We start from the raw sequence: 19,140 nt of genomic DNA, 5'->3' as shown, positions 1-19,140 counted from the left end.
AATCATTTCTCCAGAATGAGAAAAACATTACTCATTCGCGCAAGGTTAACCCAAAGTGCCACTTATTGAAAATCCAATCCATTGACAACTTGCTGTCAGACCACAAGTAGTGATTAATATCCTCTCTGACATCTCCATAAGGAACCACAGAACATCAACCACCACCCGAATTCGATCAACAGCTCCTCAACCCTCAATTGCCTACATGACGTTAACCCTTATCCCTTCCGCCAATATAATCCCTCACAGGTACAAGTCAGAAGGCATAAGGCGAAAAAGCCGGAATCCGAGTAGGCGTCTCCCACCCAAGCCACTCCCCCAAGGCGTACCCCTCCGTCTCCCCACTCTCATCAAACCATAATGAACGAAATGGCACGAGAAATAATCGTAGAAGGCTCCTCGATACCGCCCAGGTGCACGAGGAGGCAAGGGGAAAAACAAAAGCGAGCATGTTGTCATCGCGAGCGACAGAGGGGAGAGAATCGCCGAAAAAATGGCACATTCCTTTGATAACGTCAGACCGTCTCGACGGACTGGTCAGTTTGGTTCAGTTCGGCGTATAAAGTAGCCCACTTGAGATCGCACACAGATTAAAATTGAAAAGGAACGCCTCTCACGTCGTTATGACCAATCTCTGTGGTCTTGACGGGCACAGAGCGAGCTCGTAAGAATTAAAATTCCACGCGTCAAAACAAAGCGGAGTGCCACCGCGTTAAGGCTGTAGATTAAGGCTCGGGTTGGACGTTCTGGTCGCGCGATTACGTGCTGGCGATTGTGGTGGTTGTGCGTATTTGGTGAAGGGGTGATAGTCATGGTGTTGTTGTCATCGGATAGGTGATGGAAGACAATTGCACGATGAGGCCATGCGCCACGGACTTTAGCATTGCTGCGATTATGTCAAGGCACGGACGCGGTGCGAGGACTAGGTGCAGAGAACGCGATCCGCCGGATAACATCAGCCCGCTGGGTAAGCATTATGATTTTTCTGTGGTCGGGGTGCATAGAATTCGTCAAGAAGAAGAGAAAGTCTTTTTGGGCGATATACGCTGAATTGAGCGGGTTGTATACCAAAGTGATAAATAAGATAAATAATCGAATTCGTTTTATGTCAATTTCTGTTATTTGCCTCTGTGGAGTTCACATTAAATACTAAATAGAGGGAAAAATCTTCATGAACAATTTACCCAATTTTGAGCGGATTGAATACCAAAGTAAAAGAAAAAGATAAATAATTGAAATACTATTATGTTAAAATGTTATTTACCTACCTATATCAGTAGAGTTCTCATAAAATACCTACATAGTAAGTAGATGGAAAAATCTTCATGTACAATATATCCTATTTTTCGAGAAATTGATACTATAGAAAACGAATGACATGAATAATTGATCTCGTATTATGTGAAATTCTGCTATTTCTCTCTGTGGAGTTCACAGAAAATACAGAATAGGTTGCAAAATCTATCAATTCACCCTATATTTTGAACTAGACGAATATCAAAAAGAACAAGATAGTAAATTGAAATCGTGTAATGTTAAATTTTGTTATACATATTTCTGTATGGAGTTCACAGAAAATACCAAGTGACACGAAAAATCTTTATGAAGAATATACCCTAACTACCTCAGCGAATTGAATATCAAAGTAAACGACAAAGATAAAAAATCGAAAGAAATGTCCAATCACTGAACAATTTGTATTTTGTCAATTTCTGTTACTTATCTCTATGAAGTTCACAGAGAATACAAATTATAGGGAAAAAATCTTCATGAACCTTTACCTACTCTAAATAGAAATTGACCAAAGTAAAGAATTCACGAATAAGTTAAATAATTGAATGCAATATCCAATCTCTGAACTTCGATGTCTCGTTTTGCGTCAGTTTCTGTTATTTCTTATTCTTTCTCTACTGACCTATAGTTCACAGAAAATACTAAGTAGGAGGAAAAATCTTCAAAAACAATTTACACTAATTTGAGCGAATTTAATACCAGAATAAACGAATAAGATAAATAATTGAATGAAATATTTAATCACTGACCCTTCTGGAATTTGTATTAGGTATGTCATTTTCTATTATTATTATTATCCATGGAGTTCACAGAAAATACCAAGTATCTATAGAACTAAAAGTCTTGGACTATACCTATATACACTGAATTGACCGAATTGAATCCAATCAATATAGGTAATGAATTCACGAATAAGATAAATAATTCAATGAAATATGCAATCACTGAACTTCGAGAGCTCGTATTGTGTCAGATTCTGTTATTTCTTTCTCTACAGTTCAAAATTCCAAGTAGAAGGAAATATCCTCATAAACAATATCTCCTAATTTGAGCGAATTTTATACCAAAATAAACGAATAAGATAAATAATTGAATGAAATATCTTATCAGTGACCCTTCTAGAATTTGTATTAGATATGTAATTTTATGTTATTATTCTCTATGGAGTTCATAGAAATTGAAATGTATAGAACGAAAAATCTTCATGGACTATTCGTATATACTACATACAAACATACAATTCGTATGTTTATTTTGAATAAACATTATTATTATTATTGTATACACTGAATTGAGCGAATTGAATCCAATCAAAGTAAATAATTTACGAATAAGATTAATAATTCAATGAAATGTCCAATCACTGAAATTCGAGATCTCGTATTGTGTCAGTTTCGATTATTTCTTTCTCTATAATTCACAGAAAATACCAAGTATAGAACGATAAATCTTCATGAGCAATATACCCTAATTTGAGCGAATTGAGTACTGAAGTAAACGAACAAGATTAATAATTGAATGAAATATCTGATCACTGAACTTCTAGAATCCGTATTATTACAATTTCTGTTAATGCTCTCTATGGAGTTTACAGAAAATACCAAGTAAAAGGAAAAGCTTCATGAATAATCTCCCAAAATGACCAAAGTAAACTAATAAGTTAAATAATTGAATGAAATATCTATCACTGATCTATCGTATTATGTCAATTTAAATGTTGTTATTCTCTATGGAGTTCACGGAAAATACTAAGTAGAAAAATCTTCATGAACAATATAACTATACCCTAAATTGAGCCAATTGAAAGTAAACGAATAAGATTAATAATAGAATGAAATATCTAATATCTGAACTTCTAGAATTCGTATTATGTCAATTTCTGTGGAGTTTACCAACAGAAAGCCCTGAACTGAGCTAATTGATTACCAAAGTAAATAATTTAATGAAAAATCTAACCACTGAATTTCTAGAACTAGCTTTATACCAATTTAGAGAGAGAGTTGTCACTCTCTGTGGAGTTCATAGATAATACCAAGAGACATTCAACTATTGTCATTTGTCAATTTAATATGCTTTTTTTTAAATGCTTTTAGACACGAAAACGTAATTGTTTCAAAGCCAACGTGCTTTGGTATTTCATGATGTCGATATGAAATAATAATTTGAACTAGGTATACGTGCAAAATTTCAAGCAGATCTCATACTTAGGGATTCACGGCTTGTATTAAGTAATATTCAAGCTACTTTCCTCGCTACTTCCCTTGGGCTTGACTTGAAATCAACTCAAGTTCAAGTCAAGTAGTAGTTTCTTAATATCGAGTCAAATATTTATTTAGCAAGTACCTACTTGACTTGACATTAAAAAACTACTACTTGACTTGAACTCGAGTTGATTTCAAGTCAAGCCCTAGTCAAGTAGCTCGACTATCAAGTGAAGCTTGATTTTCAAGCTACTTGGCTTGAGCTTGACTTGATTTCAAGACAAGCAGTAGTTTTTCAATCTTAATTATTTAGTTATCAAGGACTGGAAACATATCAAGCTAATTAATTTTTAGCAGTTTTATTGTGTAGTGTCACATCAATGAAAAAATGATGAAATGAGAAGGAATCTTGCAAAAAAACACTATTATTTGTTAAACCTATTGTTTAAAAGAACCGAAAATAACAACTTTCTTGAAATATAAATATGAATTAAATCACTATAAATCATAACAAAATAAAAAATAATGAAAAAATAAAGTTTATTGATATTGAGAAACCTCCAGGCTTTGTTTGATTTCTCAATTTTCCATCCAGGATCTAAGACACATAAGGCATCTTATAGATTTGTCGCCTAACCTATTGTGCGGTTTTTTGAAACTTTATAAGAGCAGCTCTGGAAAATTGTCTTTCAACAGGAGTTGAAGATGCTGGCGCTAATGAAAAACCCTTCGCCATATTGGCCAAGTTTGGAAAGATATTTCTGAAACTACCAAAATCTACTAATAGATATCATAGAAATGTCAGAAAACTACAAATAAAGTCACACTGGCGAGTGCTTCAGTCTCTCGGCGCACAATATTGTAGAAATATATGCCGTACGACGCGTGCATGCATTATCAAGTAGCTTGATATCAAGTCAAACAATAAATATCTAAAATCAAGTCAAGTCAAGCTCAAGTATGTAATTTTTCAGTAGCTTGATTTTCAAGTCAAGTAGTTGATTAAAATGTAAAGCTACTTGGCTTGATGAATCCCTACCTACACATTATCAAACAAGAAAGAAAATTGAAAATTCAAGACGAGTAAAACAGAAAAAATACCCAATATTTCAGTGATTTCAAAATTCATTGAACTATGGGGAAGCGCCAGCCAATCAAGTATAAATATCAATCAAAGAGCTCAATCAAATAATTTTCGCCCCATGCACCATGGGTATGTTACCAAAACATCAAAATAACCATGCACGACAATCTGAATTTACCTTACGTTAAAAACGTGATAACTCGCTGAAAGGAGTTGCATTGGAGCCCTTGGCTAACTAATTAGCCTAGAGAATACAATGTATGTCGATCGATTATAAACTTAAGAAAAAATGAGACCCAACGCTGAAACGTGTACTCAAGAATTAGAATTGATTTCAAAGCCCAACACCATCTATTCTTACAACCAATTCAATCAACCCACCAAGAATAAACTCATCGACAATAACCCACAGATTAGTGGCCCCGATACAATGGCGCTGTTTCGAAAGCAGAACGCTCTCGTATCTAACTGGTTTATAATAAATCATTCCGATTTGAAATGTTTCAACTTTGCATCGTTACAAAACCGTAAAACATCATAACGATCGCTATTTGATCGTAACTCAACTTATTAATAATTCCTCTGGGTAGTCTTTCCTTGTTGTCTGTTTATATGTACTTGGATGTGTCGGGCGTTTGTTTGTTTGTGGGATTCCACCATTGTGGAGGTTGAAGGCTACTGGATCTGCATTGTTCCGAGATAACAAAGATAGTTCTCAGATGTCCAATTATCGGCGTGTTTGAATGAGATGTGGGAGTTTTTCTGAGCAGATGCTGGTGCGGTATTCTTGAGAGCGAGGAAATTCGGCAAGCTTGGATTTTTCTAATTTTTTTATGTGAGAGCAATTTTTATTGCATTGCAATTGTACGTGGAAAACTGTCATAAGTGTCAGTTGGTATTAATTTGTGCCTCAGAGTAATAAACATAGATAGAGGGAGCATAAGTCATTTTCAGTAAGCAAATTTTGTCCCCAACAAAAACTATAGAATTTGGCATGAAGCGGGCGGAAATGAAAACATATTAGGGGTACGATATTCCACTCAATTCGCGAGTTTCTCTACAAATAACGCACTTATTATGTCTCATAGTGAAACAACGTTAAATATTAACTCAAAATAAATTGAAATAAATACTTAAATATATCAGAAATTCAGAAAACAAACTTCAAGCGCGCCAAACGACGTGAAACAACCGATGACACTAGGGGAGCAAAAGTTGCCAAACCTTGGATTTCAGCAGGTAAATACAGAAAATAATAAATATTTTGGTTATTATAACTTGAACAATTAGGAAAAATATCGGATTCCAAATATCCAAATTTGCATATTTAATCGGAAATCACTCAAATAAATATATTTCATTTATAGTTAACTTGTGGATTTGAAAATATATCACAATCCGACAACGTAATCTAACCATGTTGGGGACATGTAAAAATTTCGTATACTCCCTCTATATATGTTTATTACTCTACGATTTGTGCCATTTACTTGATCTGTTGAAATGTTCTGGATAATCTTGGCTTGTTTCCAACATTAAATTGATAGCAGAGATAGGTAGATTCGGATCTTAAATGCCGCAGTTGAGTTAGTTAATGAGCAAAATCAGATTAGGTGTTCCGTAAATATGGCCATTCGAAATTTAGTTTTTTGGTTGATTTCAAAACAGCGAATTTGATCTAGTCAAAAAAAATGTATTTGCACGTAGAATGACAATTCGAAGCCTTTTACGAAATTTCATACTGATCGCTCAACGAGAACCATAGAAAATCCAAGGAGAATATTGGAAAAGAAACACTCGATATTTCCTTGATTACAGATCTGTTTGATTTGAAATTTGGCGTGTCCACATGAAGTGACTATGTCAAGGTTAGTGCGAAATTTCGTGTCGATAACTTTATCAGAACCATTAAAATTCAAGCAAAATATCGAAAAAAACTTATTATTTCAGTGACAACAGATCTAACCGAATTGCTCTTGAATTCTAGACAGTATACTTTCTTTTTTTTTTAATATTTATTCAAGACTGCTTATCGACCAAAGCATGGATAAAAATCTCACCTCTTTCGATGAGTAATTTTACATCGAAATATACGTTATCTGAAAGCAACATTATTCTCGAAAACTTCTGACGCGGCGTTGGTAGGTACTTTTCTGAAATATTCTTCCATACGGTTGATAATACAAGAAGAAAGTCATTAATCATTTTCCCACGATGAGTGACAAACCGAGCCATGAAATCAATAAAAAACGAATAAAAACGCATATCTAATGTGATATAAGGTGCGACTTCGTGAACAACATTAAAACCATTCCCATTAGAAGGGGAAATATATCAGGAAAGCCCAGGAAAAATCGATTCAAAACCAGATAGGCATAAAAGCGTAACGATAAGCAACTAGAGTAATTTTTTTGGTCTTGTTCGTTATCTCTAATTCGGATAAATTCCACCGATTAAATGAAAGAATAGGATGAAATTCCTCTGAAATTTGAGGTTTGCAGAAAATGTGGTTTTTCTATGTTTCATATGTGATGTTTTCCACTTCATTAATTTCTTTTTTCAGTATCCCAGAATCGTAGGTTATGAGTTCATTACAGTACTAATAACAGTGCTGTAATGAACTCATTACAGCATTATTTTCAGTTATATTTTTCGTTTTGTGGTTGTCTACACGGACTTTCCTATGAAATTTTAACTCACGTCAATTGTCAATATAATATAATTTGGATAGTGAGATGTTTTTCAACATTATTCTCAATTTTATTTATTCTGGTGGTGTTAAATCGATTTCATCAGGCATAATTCACGATTTCAATGCGTAATTATAAATCAATTCAAAATTCGAAACATACGATTCAAATTCCTTAATCTGTCAATTTTCGTAACAGTCACACCAACTGCCAAGATATAGAATAGAATAGAATAGAATAGAATAGAGTTTATTCAAATATTACATTGATTGTTTAAACTCTAGGAAAAACTGTGAGTTATTTATAATAGCTGTTTACACTTGTTTAAAATAAATTTCACTCTAACTAAAACAAATTTATAAAATACTAAAATAAAAATCTTGTTCTAGTATTTTATAAATTTGTTTTAGTTAGAGTGAAATTTATTTCAAATAACTGTAAACAGCTATTATAAATACAAATATAATACAAAACCCACTAGGATGTATAATCTGAATTTATTTGGCACCCAACGTGGGGCCACATTGATATGAAATCTATCTGTTTTGATTATTTATTATTTATTTATTTATAAATTAGGGCTCGGTTTTAGTCACAAATTGTATATTTCAACCCAGCTAAATTTCAATTAACAACCTATATATCAACAGAACAATAAAATCACTCATCTTAAAAGTTCTTGAAATCAATCTCCTTATGAATTTCTGTATATTTTGATGTAGGTATCCACCAATTTATCGTTTGCACCAACATGAATCGGTTCCAGTTTCTTATTATATTATTATTTATTCAATTGCTTCAATGTTCTTCAGTACCTTCTCATTTTATTTTTTTTTATTATAGATATATTCTTTTTATACACAATAAAACTGCTAAAAATCAAGTAGCTTGACAGAATGTACTTGGTTTTTCAAGTATGTACTTGATAATAAATACTTGACTTGACATTGAAAAACTCTAGGAATAATCTAAATGAATACTTGAAGTACAAACCATTCCTCTTTTATTATCGATAATCGAGTACACAACTAAAATATCTATAGAAATAACCGACCGACGACCGGCACCACAGAATACTAATGCGACAGGCGGCGCACAGAAACGAATAAAAAATGCATAATGTGACATAAGGTGATACACCGCGAACGACATTAAAACCATTACCATCACGCGAAAAAAAAATCAATTGGAAAACCCCCGGCAAATCGATGATAGAAAAAATAGATAGCAAGTAAAAGCATAACGCAACCAATAATTACCTGACGCCGAAGACGACGCAATCGACGTTGAAAAAGCGACGCTGACGCGTCTCCGGCGTAACGGACGCGTATATGAAGGGTCTCGTTGACACCCAGAAGTGACATCGCCGAGCGCTAATGTAAAAATTGCATGTTTTCACATGACAAATGGTGTCCGGAATAATAAAATTCGATTACAATTTACAGTTCCATTAAATAGAGTATATTGTTAAAAGTATATTTGTTTCCTATTGATATCAATAACGTTTTTGTGAGTCAGCGCGAGGACAATAGGGAGCGCTTTAAATGTGGATTCATTAGATGAAAAACCGAGGGAAATTGTGGGTTGTGTTTTGTAGTTTGACACGATGGATTTCCATTACGGGTTTTGTTTGTAATGTTGTTCGATGGAACTTTTCGACGTCTTTTTATTTAGAGGTGTTCGGCGCGTGGAAATTTTGGATGGAAAATTGAATTGTAACCCTATAATTTTGGCTAGTCCAATTTTCTTTATTTTAACGTCAAATAGAAAAATAAATTAAATGAAAAAATAAAACTGGTTTCCAATAGGAATTATACAATTTAAAATGGTCATAATGGCAAAACTGTATATTATTTTTTGAAATTTTTTTGTCATTTGTATTCAGTAGGCTATGCTATTCAAACTTTGAAAAAATACTCGCTTCAAAACGTTAAGAAATTGTTAAATTGTTTTATCAAAATGAGTGCTTATTTGTGAATTGAGGATACTGATGAGAGAAACGATATTATTATTCTTTTTATTTAGAGGTCTTCAGCACTTGAACATTTTGGATGGAAAATTGAACTGTTACCCTATAATCTCGACTAGTCCATTTTTTTTATTTTACCATGAAAAAAATGAATGAAATGAAAATAATAAAAACTGGTTTCCAATAGGAATGATACAATTTAAAATGTTTATAATGGCAACACTGTATATTATTTTATTACAATTTTTCGTCATTTGTATTCAGTAGGCTATGCCATTTCATCTTTGGAAAAATATACTCTTCAATAACGTTAAGAAATTGTTAAATTGTTTCATCAAAATAAGTGCTCATTTGTGAATACTGATGAGAGAAAGGATACCGCACACTTTATTAGGAAAAGTAGTCTCCTGTCAAATTGGTAGAATTTTTGCTTTGTTTTAGGCCAGGTAGTTCCAAACAAAATGTTTAATAGGCAAAAGTTTTTCTATAAGCTATAGCTTTGACGCTTTAGAGGCCCTTGAAAACTATCATTTGTTCTCCATTGTTAAACAATACAATACGTTATTCTGGATAATCATCACTATTCGTTGTTTTGTAGTCAAATTTGAAACCAAGTACGGCTCATTACTTATGTACTTGGTACTCATACTCTCGTATTGTGTAAAGAAATTGCACCTTATACGATGAAAGAGTATTGGTACCAAATACTGAGAGGTACTTCGTACCAATTTCAAATTTGTCTACAATAGTCCACAAACAAGTATGTAAAATACTTCTGTGGGTATTGTCATGTTTATTCATATTTATATTGTTTATATTACTGTATTGATATTTTGTTACCATGAATAAACGTCATTATTATTATTATTATTGCATTTTGAGTCGATTAAATGAATAATGTCGTTCATGCAGTGGCGGATTAATAGATTTGCAGCCTGTAGGCCATTCAACTTTTGCCGCCTCTGAATTTTGATACTGTAGTTCATAAACATATTAATTACATTTTATATCAACTTGCATCAACTTTTTCCGGATGGTTAGTATCCTTGAGACCTAAGGAACCGTTATTATCCTTGACTATTTCCCTCCTCTTAATTTCCACCAATCAAAAACGCTCAATTTCGAATGAAAAATGATTTCTAGATGGGAAAACGGAATGAGAGCAACTGTCACCAGTTTTTTCGAGTTTACCCGCGGCAAAACTTGACAGCTTTTGTCATGAAAGATTGAAATATCTTCGAAAACAAGTAATTATGGTCTCATGAAATAGTCTTGTCAAATACCATTAGGCGTTCAATTTTTCCTGTGAAAAATTCGAAAAAACTCAATACAAAGTAATATTTTTTCAACAAGAAGCATTCGTGTAAGTGCAAAAATCCTCGTCTTCGACTCTGATTTTTGTTGCCACCAGTACTCATGTTTTTTATTAAAATATTATTTAGCAACGTGTTTTTAGATTTTTTTCGAAAAAATTAGATACCCTTATGATATTACTTACGATTATTTTCAAAGCAAATAATTATCAATAAACATTATTTTGAGCAAAGTATATCTCAATTAGGTACCACTTTTGAAATTAGGTCCTTTACAATACTTGAGCATTATGAATAAAGCTCACACAGAAAATAAACATTTGTCGAACGTTGATAAATGTTATTTCTCAATTTCAGTATCGTAATGAGTTCATTACAGTTCTAAAAACAGTGCTGTAATGAACTCATTACAGCATCGTTTTCAGTTATATTTTTTGTTTTCTGGTTGTCTATACTGACTTCCAATCCTATAAAATTTCAACAAACGTCAATAAATGTCAATATAATATAATTTGGATATAGTGATATAATGATTTGCAACATTATTCGCAATTTCTCGTAATTCTGGTGATATTAAATCTATTCGTCATTGACGAATTCAATGCATAATTGTAAATGATTTCTAAATTCGAAACGTACGATTCATATTCAAGTTCCGTAATCTGTCAATTTTCGTAACAGTCACACCAACTGCCAAAATACAATACAGAAGTCACTAGGATATATATAACCTGAATTTTTCATTGAATTCCGACAATATTTAGAGAAAATATCTTCTAATACTCATTGCAGAAGGCAATTCCAACACTCTTGTGTTTCGCATTCGTGTTGGAATAGGTGCCCATTCTGAAACTTGTTTTATAATATACTATTATTAAACACTCACAGTTTGAAAACAACAATAAATTTCCTTTCGTAATTATCTGTTCGTATTATAGTTTGAGTTGAATTATAAAAGCATTACAATACCTTTTTGAGAGACTTAAAATTCGCAATATAATTAATTATATCATCGTAAGAAATCTTATTGTTATTCTTGTTAGAGGCTAATAATACCGATCTTCTAAAATTAAAAATAGAGACAAAAAAATGTATCTTGAATTCTTGATAATAGTGATAGAAAAGGACGATCAATCACAGGAACGTATGAGATTGCTTCCCTCATCACTCATGAAAAGTGGTGGGATCTCAAAAATGCTGAGGAGAAAAAGTTGAACTTTGGCAGATCACGAGAAAGCCACAAGGTATAAACCCCTCTCAACAAACTTTTTGGATTATTCGAAAGAGGTCGTCAAGAAAATACCAAAACACACTTCTCCACCAAAAATAACAAAGCTTCACAACTGAAAACTCAAAACACGAATCGAAACGAAATCTGCCCGATTTAATGAAAGACGAATCAACTCGTAAAAACAAACATGCCTTATCTGGAATCGGCCGGTAATCACCATGTTTCGTGTGATCCGCAATCTGTTCATCGGTTCTCGAATCCTTGATTGAGCGTTGGAGAGGCGGGGGAGGGGTACCTAAAGCGGACGAAGCGCAGACGAATATAATTGCCGGTTTTGTTAGCGCTGGCAGGATAATTTACAATGTCATTACATACATGATTCTCTTATCGACGGTCCCATCTGATGGGGATATCGTTCGCAACCTACGTTTGGACATTAGTCCAGTTGGCTTGCACCCCGCTCAATTCTTGGTATTTTGGAAAGGGTTTTTGGTACGGTTAAAAGAATAAACTGAAGCCCAGTGGCCTTTGGAGAAGTATCCTATTGCATTTTTTTAATCGTTAACTACTATTTGGAAGTTGATCATGATCAAAACAAGTAATATAACGGGTGTTTTTTTTTCGAGGTATACATATAACTTTAAGTTGGCATTACTGTTCAAGATGGCGACCGAATTAACAGCTGTCAAGTGATTTATTCTCAGTTTGGTTTGGCAATTCATCATGAATAGACTCACGCCTGAACAACGCTTGCAAATAGTGCAATTTCATTTCGAAAATAATGGTTCTGTGCGGAATACGTATCGCGCACTACGTCCATTTTATTTTGTTAAGCGATGAAGCGCACTTCTGGTTGAATGGCTACGTCAACAAACAAAACTGCCGCATGTCGTATGTCGAAACACCGTTACATCCAGAAAAACTGACTGTTTAGTGCGCCTTATGGGCTGGTGGAATCATTGGTCCGTACTTCTCTGAAAACGATGATGGCCAGTCAATGGTGATCGGTATAGAGCCATGATTACTAACTTTTTCGTTCCTGACTTGAACAACTATGATGTCCAGGAGCTGTGGTTCCAACAAGACGGCGCAACATGTCACACAGCTCGTGCCACAATCGATTTATTGAAAGACACGTTTGGTGACTGCCTAATTTCACGTTTTGGATCTGTGAATTGGCCCCCAAAATCTTGTGATTTAACACCGTTAGAATACTTTCCGTGGGGCTATGTAAAGTCATTGGTCTATGCGGATAAGCCACAAACCCTTGACCATTTGGAAGACAACATTCGCCGTGTTATTGCCGATATACGGCCACAAATGTTGGAAAAAGTCATCGAAAATTGGACGTCCAGATTGGACTACATCCGAGCCAGCCGTGGAGGTCATATGCCAGAAATCATATTTGAAATGTAATGCCACAAGATGAACTTGCGGATAAATAAAATTCATGTCAATCGAATAATCCATCGTTGTTTCATTGCAATTTCTACTCTATAGCTCTAAAAAAACACCCTTTATAAACTAAAACAGCAACGAATCATCGGCGTAATAAGCCAACTCTACTGGTTTGGTATACAACACCACCAAGACCCAAATATACCTCGCCCATATATGACCAATAAACCTCGAAAGTAATCCGATCTCATTGTACGGCCACAACCGTTCGAATCTGAACGTTTTTATTATGATGAATCGACGCCAACCGTCACGATCCATCATCTCGATTCGAAACATCGGCCGATCTATCTTCCCTATTTAACTCCTCGCGATCGATCGCAGAGAGATCAATTGATCGCTTCGTGAATACGGCCGCTTAAGTAGTCGGTAGGTTGATTAGGCATGTTGAGATGTCAATCAAAACGTTTTGGGAGAAGAAGCGAGGCAGATAGGATCGTTCGTTGGGTCCATTGTTTGGGATGCTGGGCTGACGCGCTGATTCGGCGGATAAGTAGCTTGGTTTTCGTAACTCTTGAGCTTTGTTGGGAGATGTGATGGGAGTAATCGGGACATCGGAGGTGGTCTTCTCGAGATTCGGATATTTTGGTGTGGATTTTGTTTTTGGTGATAGGTATCCAAACCATGATTGGTTGCAACTGGAGTGGATTTGGGTAGTGCATTCTGCTTTGTCTAATTTATGTTGATTTTCTTTGAATATGCGTCCTTTATTCCTCTTAGGTATCTTTTCAATTCATATCAAATCGAACTTTTGAACAAATCACCTTTTCGAATTTATCAAAAGACGTTCTGATAATTCAAACAAAAAAAAAACGCCAAAAATTTGTTTGAATTTGAAACATTTTTGAAAATTGAAACAAGTTTTTAACTTTGTTTCCATTTTTTTGCTCTTGTACTCGTTTCTTTCTTTCTTCATCCTCCTCCTCTGTTTTCTAACATAATTTTGTTGAATATTTCTCCAGAAATATTTCTGGAATGTTCTTGCAAAACTTTTGTATACACTCTGCATTCAATAAATGATTTGGTATTTGTATTTTTAAATTTCTGTTCATTTGTTCTAGTGCTGCATTGCTTCTATTCCCTTGTTTATTTTTTGTATTTCTTATTACTTTCTCTGCTTCTTTAATATTCTTTGTGGAATTTCTCTTCTGTCGTTCAGTATTCATTATATTTACTTTACAAATCTTCATTCTTCTTTTCCTCCATTCTCTCCGATCATCGTTTTACTTCTTGTGTCCATATTTTAATAGATTGATGATAAGGTTTCGATGATTATGTGTTAATATTTAATTCGATTTGAATTTTTCAAAGCAATGCTGTAATAAAAATATTATTAGCCCCACGTTGGGCGCCAATTGAGATGGTTGCGTTTTCCGAAATCTATCTTGATTATTCATTATTTATTTTGAAAGTTTTGAAAATTAGGGCTGAGTTTAGTCACATTATTAGTAGTATATTTCGAAATTTAGAATTATATTTCTTTATCAAAACATCAAACCTAACTAACCTAGCTAAATTTCAATCAACTGTATAACAATAAAATCACTCATGAAATTAATCTTCTTTTCTATTTCGTCGAATTATTCTTTATGAATTTCTATATACTATTTTGATGTATCAGTCAATTCTTTTCCACCAACATGAATCGCTTCCAGTTTCTTATTATATTATTATTTATTCAATTTCTTCCAATTTTACATTTCTTCCTTTTTATTTGATTTTACTTATTGACGTCCCATTATGATGCTTTTCGCCGCAATCGTCGATCGAAAAAAGCTTGCTTTCCCCCTTCGATCATCTATTTTCATCTGTGTTAAATCTAATTACCTAGTTTTAATTTTGTAATTTAGAAATAATCTCGGAAATAATCATTAGGATTTTTTCCTACACTACTTATTAGTATTTTCATAACTAGTCGAGAGCGCCTTCTCGATTCCAATAAAATTGTCTTGTTTAACAAAGACCCTACAGCGATTTCAGTTCATATTTCCTAGTCGTCAAAATTTCGTAGACCTACCATCATTTCAAGATACAATATTCACGAAATAATAACCCATTGTGTGAGACCAACTCTTCCTCATACGATTCCGCAGATCCATCATCGAAAATAACAAACTATCCAAGCATTCTCTGCATCGCTACAGGCGGAAGTCTGTGCGTGTATTATTATGAAATATTAAGTCGTTGTTAACTCATTATCGGATGCACTTTATGTTTCACAGCTCGGATTCATTAAACTCCGACTGTGGCACAATGAGAACTCTTTAGGTTTTTGTAGTCTATAGCAATTAATCAACGTGATATAAACGAAGTAGCGAGCCATTCATGGCATTTTCACACAACGGTTTGCGTGTTTGGCTTCGAGAAGGTGAATAGATGAATCGCTAAGATCTTTCCGTTAAATTTTTTAATGTCTTTGGAGTCATTTATCTTTTATTTTCTTGTTGGTTTGAGCAAGAGAAATGGGTTTTCTCATGAAAAAATAAGACGGAGAATATTTTTTATAATGTATCATAGCTGTTATATATATTATGTTGTTATGTATCATATGTTACATACCAGTTAATTCTACATCCTCAAATTTGAAAATTCAGTTGAATTTAATTTCATTATGGTGAATGTATGACCGTTGTTTTTTTTATAGAACGCAATATGGTTTCTATAAGAAAACTCAAATTCCAAATGTGAACATTAAAGGAAAAAAAGAAAATTTATAAAATTTCCGGAAAATCGAAAAAGATAGTGAAGTCTTGTTGCCAAAAAGGTCACGAAGCTCCTATGACGTAGAGTACCAAAATTTTTGAGGAGTGGATGGCAGAAAACTGGAATGTGTTCATTAAACTGTGCATTACCATCTCTCCGAAACATTTTCTTCGAGAAGACTTTGATGGTAAATCAATAGTTACCATTAGTTGGTTCATTATTTGAATCAAGGATCGAAAAAATACCAACCAAAAAAGTTTCGTCAAAAATATGTCTAGAGAAGACGTTTTGAAATATTTTATGAGGCACCAAATGAGACGCTTTTAGTGTAAAAATCAATTTCGAACTGGTTTAGAACTGAAATGTTAATTTCTAACCAATTTGAATTTTTCAGTGTGCGAAATTTTGAGTTCTTTTGTACTCATTCCATATATATATCTGTTGGTTCATGCATACCATATCATCTATCCATAAAGAAGACGACATCTCGATTCTAACTTGACAGAGCTGAAATGTGTAATATGGTACTACTTCCTTGCAGAGTTTCGTAAGATTTAATTTGCCGTCAGATATTAGCAAAAAATATTATTCTTCTCTTAGTTCCAATCCTTTGTGGATGTCAACTTTTCACATTGTTTCGTTCTGTTGTCCTGAATATTTGTAAAAACGCCATTTCTGTCTACTGCCTAATATTCTTCAACCATGACGTTCATTGCCTTGCGACTCTATTTTTTCACAATTTGCCTTCCAAAATCAGGATAATATAGTTGCAATACTTCTATCTCATCCATTGGTTGAGAATAAGAATGAAGCTCTAAGTTATACTTTATTTCGACAAAAGATTTTTCTTCGATTCATTTGGAGAATGATGGAGCCAAGAAATTGTGGATATGCTAATTACTCACTGTTTTATCGGTTTAGTGAGTTTGATCGTGATTACCGTTTGCAAAAACTGATTGTACAAAATCCACATATAAAACACCGTGAGACAGAGGCGAGTTTGAAAATTAGGTCCATCAGCATACATTCGATTTCACATGAAATGTTAGCTTTAAAAAAATTGCTTGCGTAGGATCCCTCATGTAGAGAGGGTCAGGTAAATTGGTGGAAAGAAATCCTCAAAAATGTAATAGCTGTGCATCAAAAGACTTTTTTAAGATCGAGACTGTTCATGAATCTTGGATATTTACATATGAACCCGAAACTGAACAGTAGTCCATATGGGTTCTTTCAAATGAACCAAATTGAAAAAGAGTTGTACGTAGAAGGAGAAGAACTTCTGAGCAAAAGATTTCCTGTTTTTTCGCAATAACCAGACATGTGACTACTGTACCTTTAGAGCAGTCGATTAGATCGGTCAATTTTGAATGGCGCAAGACCATTTGTTGTCCTGAAGTATTTGCAGAAATTAGAAAAAAAAATTGGGGAGTGGAATCATCCTTCATCATAAAAATGCAAGCTCTCACACTTCGGCTTGAGCAACTGAATTACTGAGTGATCAAAACGCGGAATTGATGGGTCATCTGCCGTATAGTCCGGATTTAGGACTCAATGACTTTTTCTTGAATAAATTGCATGTCGAGAGTTTTTAAACACCAGACGAGGCAGTTAATGCCTTCAAAGTGCATGTTTTGGAGCTGTCTATTTCGGAGTGCGTAATTTGTTTTGAAAACTGGTTTGAACGTATGGAAAAGTGTATTCATTTCCGTGAAAGATATCAACAATAAAGCCGTTAAATGATATTTACAGTGTGTTTTCCCACCCATTCCCGAAATATAAAAAACAACCCTCCTAAACACAAAGTGATATAATATTTTTCTTCCAGAAAAATTCGTGGAGAGCTCTGCCACCTCCGTATCCTCCACGCCCGAACCCGTGGGCCTCGACTGCACCGTGGTGAGTCCCGCGGACACCGGGAGTGGTCGAGAATCCCCCGTAGATGTGTCCTCCACCTCCGAGAATGGGGTAAGCAGCCCCCACCTCAGCGAGTCCAGGTCCGCGGCCGCAAAAAACCCCCAGCTCCAGGAGATCTGCTCCAGCGAGGAGCTGAGGAACGTCACCTGCCACCTGGAGACCAAAGACCTCTGGGACAAGTTCAACGAGCTGGGTACCGAGATGATAATCACTAAGACTGGGAGGTGAGTAAGAATAAGATTGATTGTATTCTATGGACGGTTGTCTATGGCTCGTGAATTATTCTCCTTTTGACTCCTAGACTCCTTTAGTCGGGAACAGCTGTTTTGGTGTCGAGGTTTTTTGAGTTGTTCCTATATCAATTTGATGTCCTGAATTCAAATAACGTATTAATTTTCACCTAGGAGCTCAAATTTTCAAGATATAAAATGTTATATAGAAATATAAGTTACATTATTTTAACACAAATCCGTAAGTGTAGTAAACAAAAGTAAATACGAATTTTTTATTTGAGTTATACAAAATACAATATTATGTCGTTCTTACGAACAAAAAAAAATTGAAGAAATCAAATAGTCACACAACACTTCGAAAACAACTTCTCCGCGACATTCTTGAATGTTTTTTTAACCAGTCCCTTGTTGAACTCCAGCAGAATTTTGCCATCATGTGCAAGTCCCATCTTCCTTGGTAGTGGTCCTCCATAACTTTAATATTTTTTCTTTTTGTCACTCATCTCGCCTAAATTTTCTGGAAAACGGTCTAAGTGGCTGTGTAATAGTGTATTTTGATACTCATATTGCACCCCAAGGATTTGAAACTATTAAGCATCTTGTTAACCATTTCAACCTAGTTTTGAGCTTTGTTTGCTTAGAAAATTTTCTACAACTGCAACAAATGATGTCCAAGATTCTTGTTCAACTTGATTCATTGAATTTATGAAGGCAGGATCCTTAATTGATTGTCTCATTTGTGGGCCGTCAAATATCCCTGCTTTGAGTTTTTCTGTGATCAACGGATGCATTTTTATCCCTATATATGCAAAACATGACCCATTCTTATCAAGAGCCTTTACAAATTGCTTCATTAAGCCCAACTTTAAATGTAATGGAGGAAGAATGATTTTTTCTCTTACTTACCCGAGTTAGGGTTCAGCTACCTGATAGGCAATGGTTCCACTATTTATAGATTTACCTGGAATGTACTCAATTAATGACTGACAATAAAACCATTGTACCTACAGTAATGGATATATAATTATTTAAAAACTCTCATAAACGTATC

At 34.3% G+C, this 19,140-nt stretch overlaps 1 protein-coding gene across 3 annotated transcripts in view; it reads left to right on the top strand.

The window, feature by feature from the left end:
- The first annotated feature begins 492 nt into the window (after nucleotides 1–492).
- LOC123678103 (T-box transcription factor TBX20-like) overlaps nucleotides 493–19,140 on the top strand; it is a 79,912-nt gene continuing 61,264 nt past the window's right edge. For 2 of the 3 annotated variants that reach the window (XM_045614907.1, XM_045614906.1), the window contains exons 1-2: nucleotides 494–967; nucleotides 17,768–18,080. In XM_045614907.1, coding sequence (XP_045470863.1) covers nucleotides 838–967; nucleotides 17,768–18,080 — 443 coding nt within the window. In that variant the 5' untranslated portion in view covers nucleotides 494–837. Of the gene's footprint in view, nucleotides 968–17,767; nucleotides 18,081–19,140 lie in introns of all 3 variants that reach the window. The other variant, XM_045614908.1, reaches the window with a different exon arrangement.

Source organism: Harmonia axyridis, chromosome 4 (assembly GCF_914767665.1).
Source record: "Harmonia axyridis chromosome 4, icHarAxyr1.1, whole genome shotgun sequence".
NCBI lineage: Eukaryota > Metazoa > Arthropoda > Insecta > Coleoptera > Coccinellidae > Harmonia > Harmonia axyridis.
The sequence above is the reverse complement of the archived record's forward strand: the minus strand, read 5'-3'. Positions and strand labels throughout refer to the sequence as shown.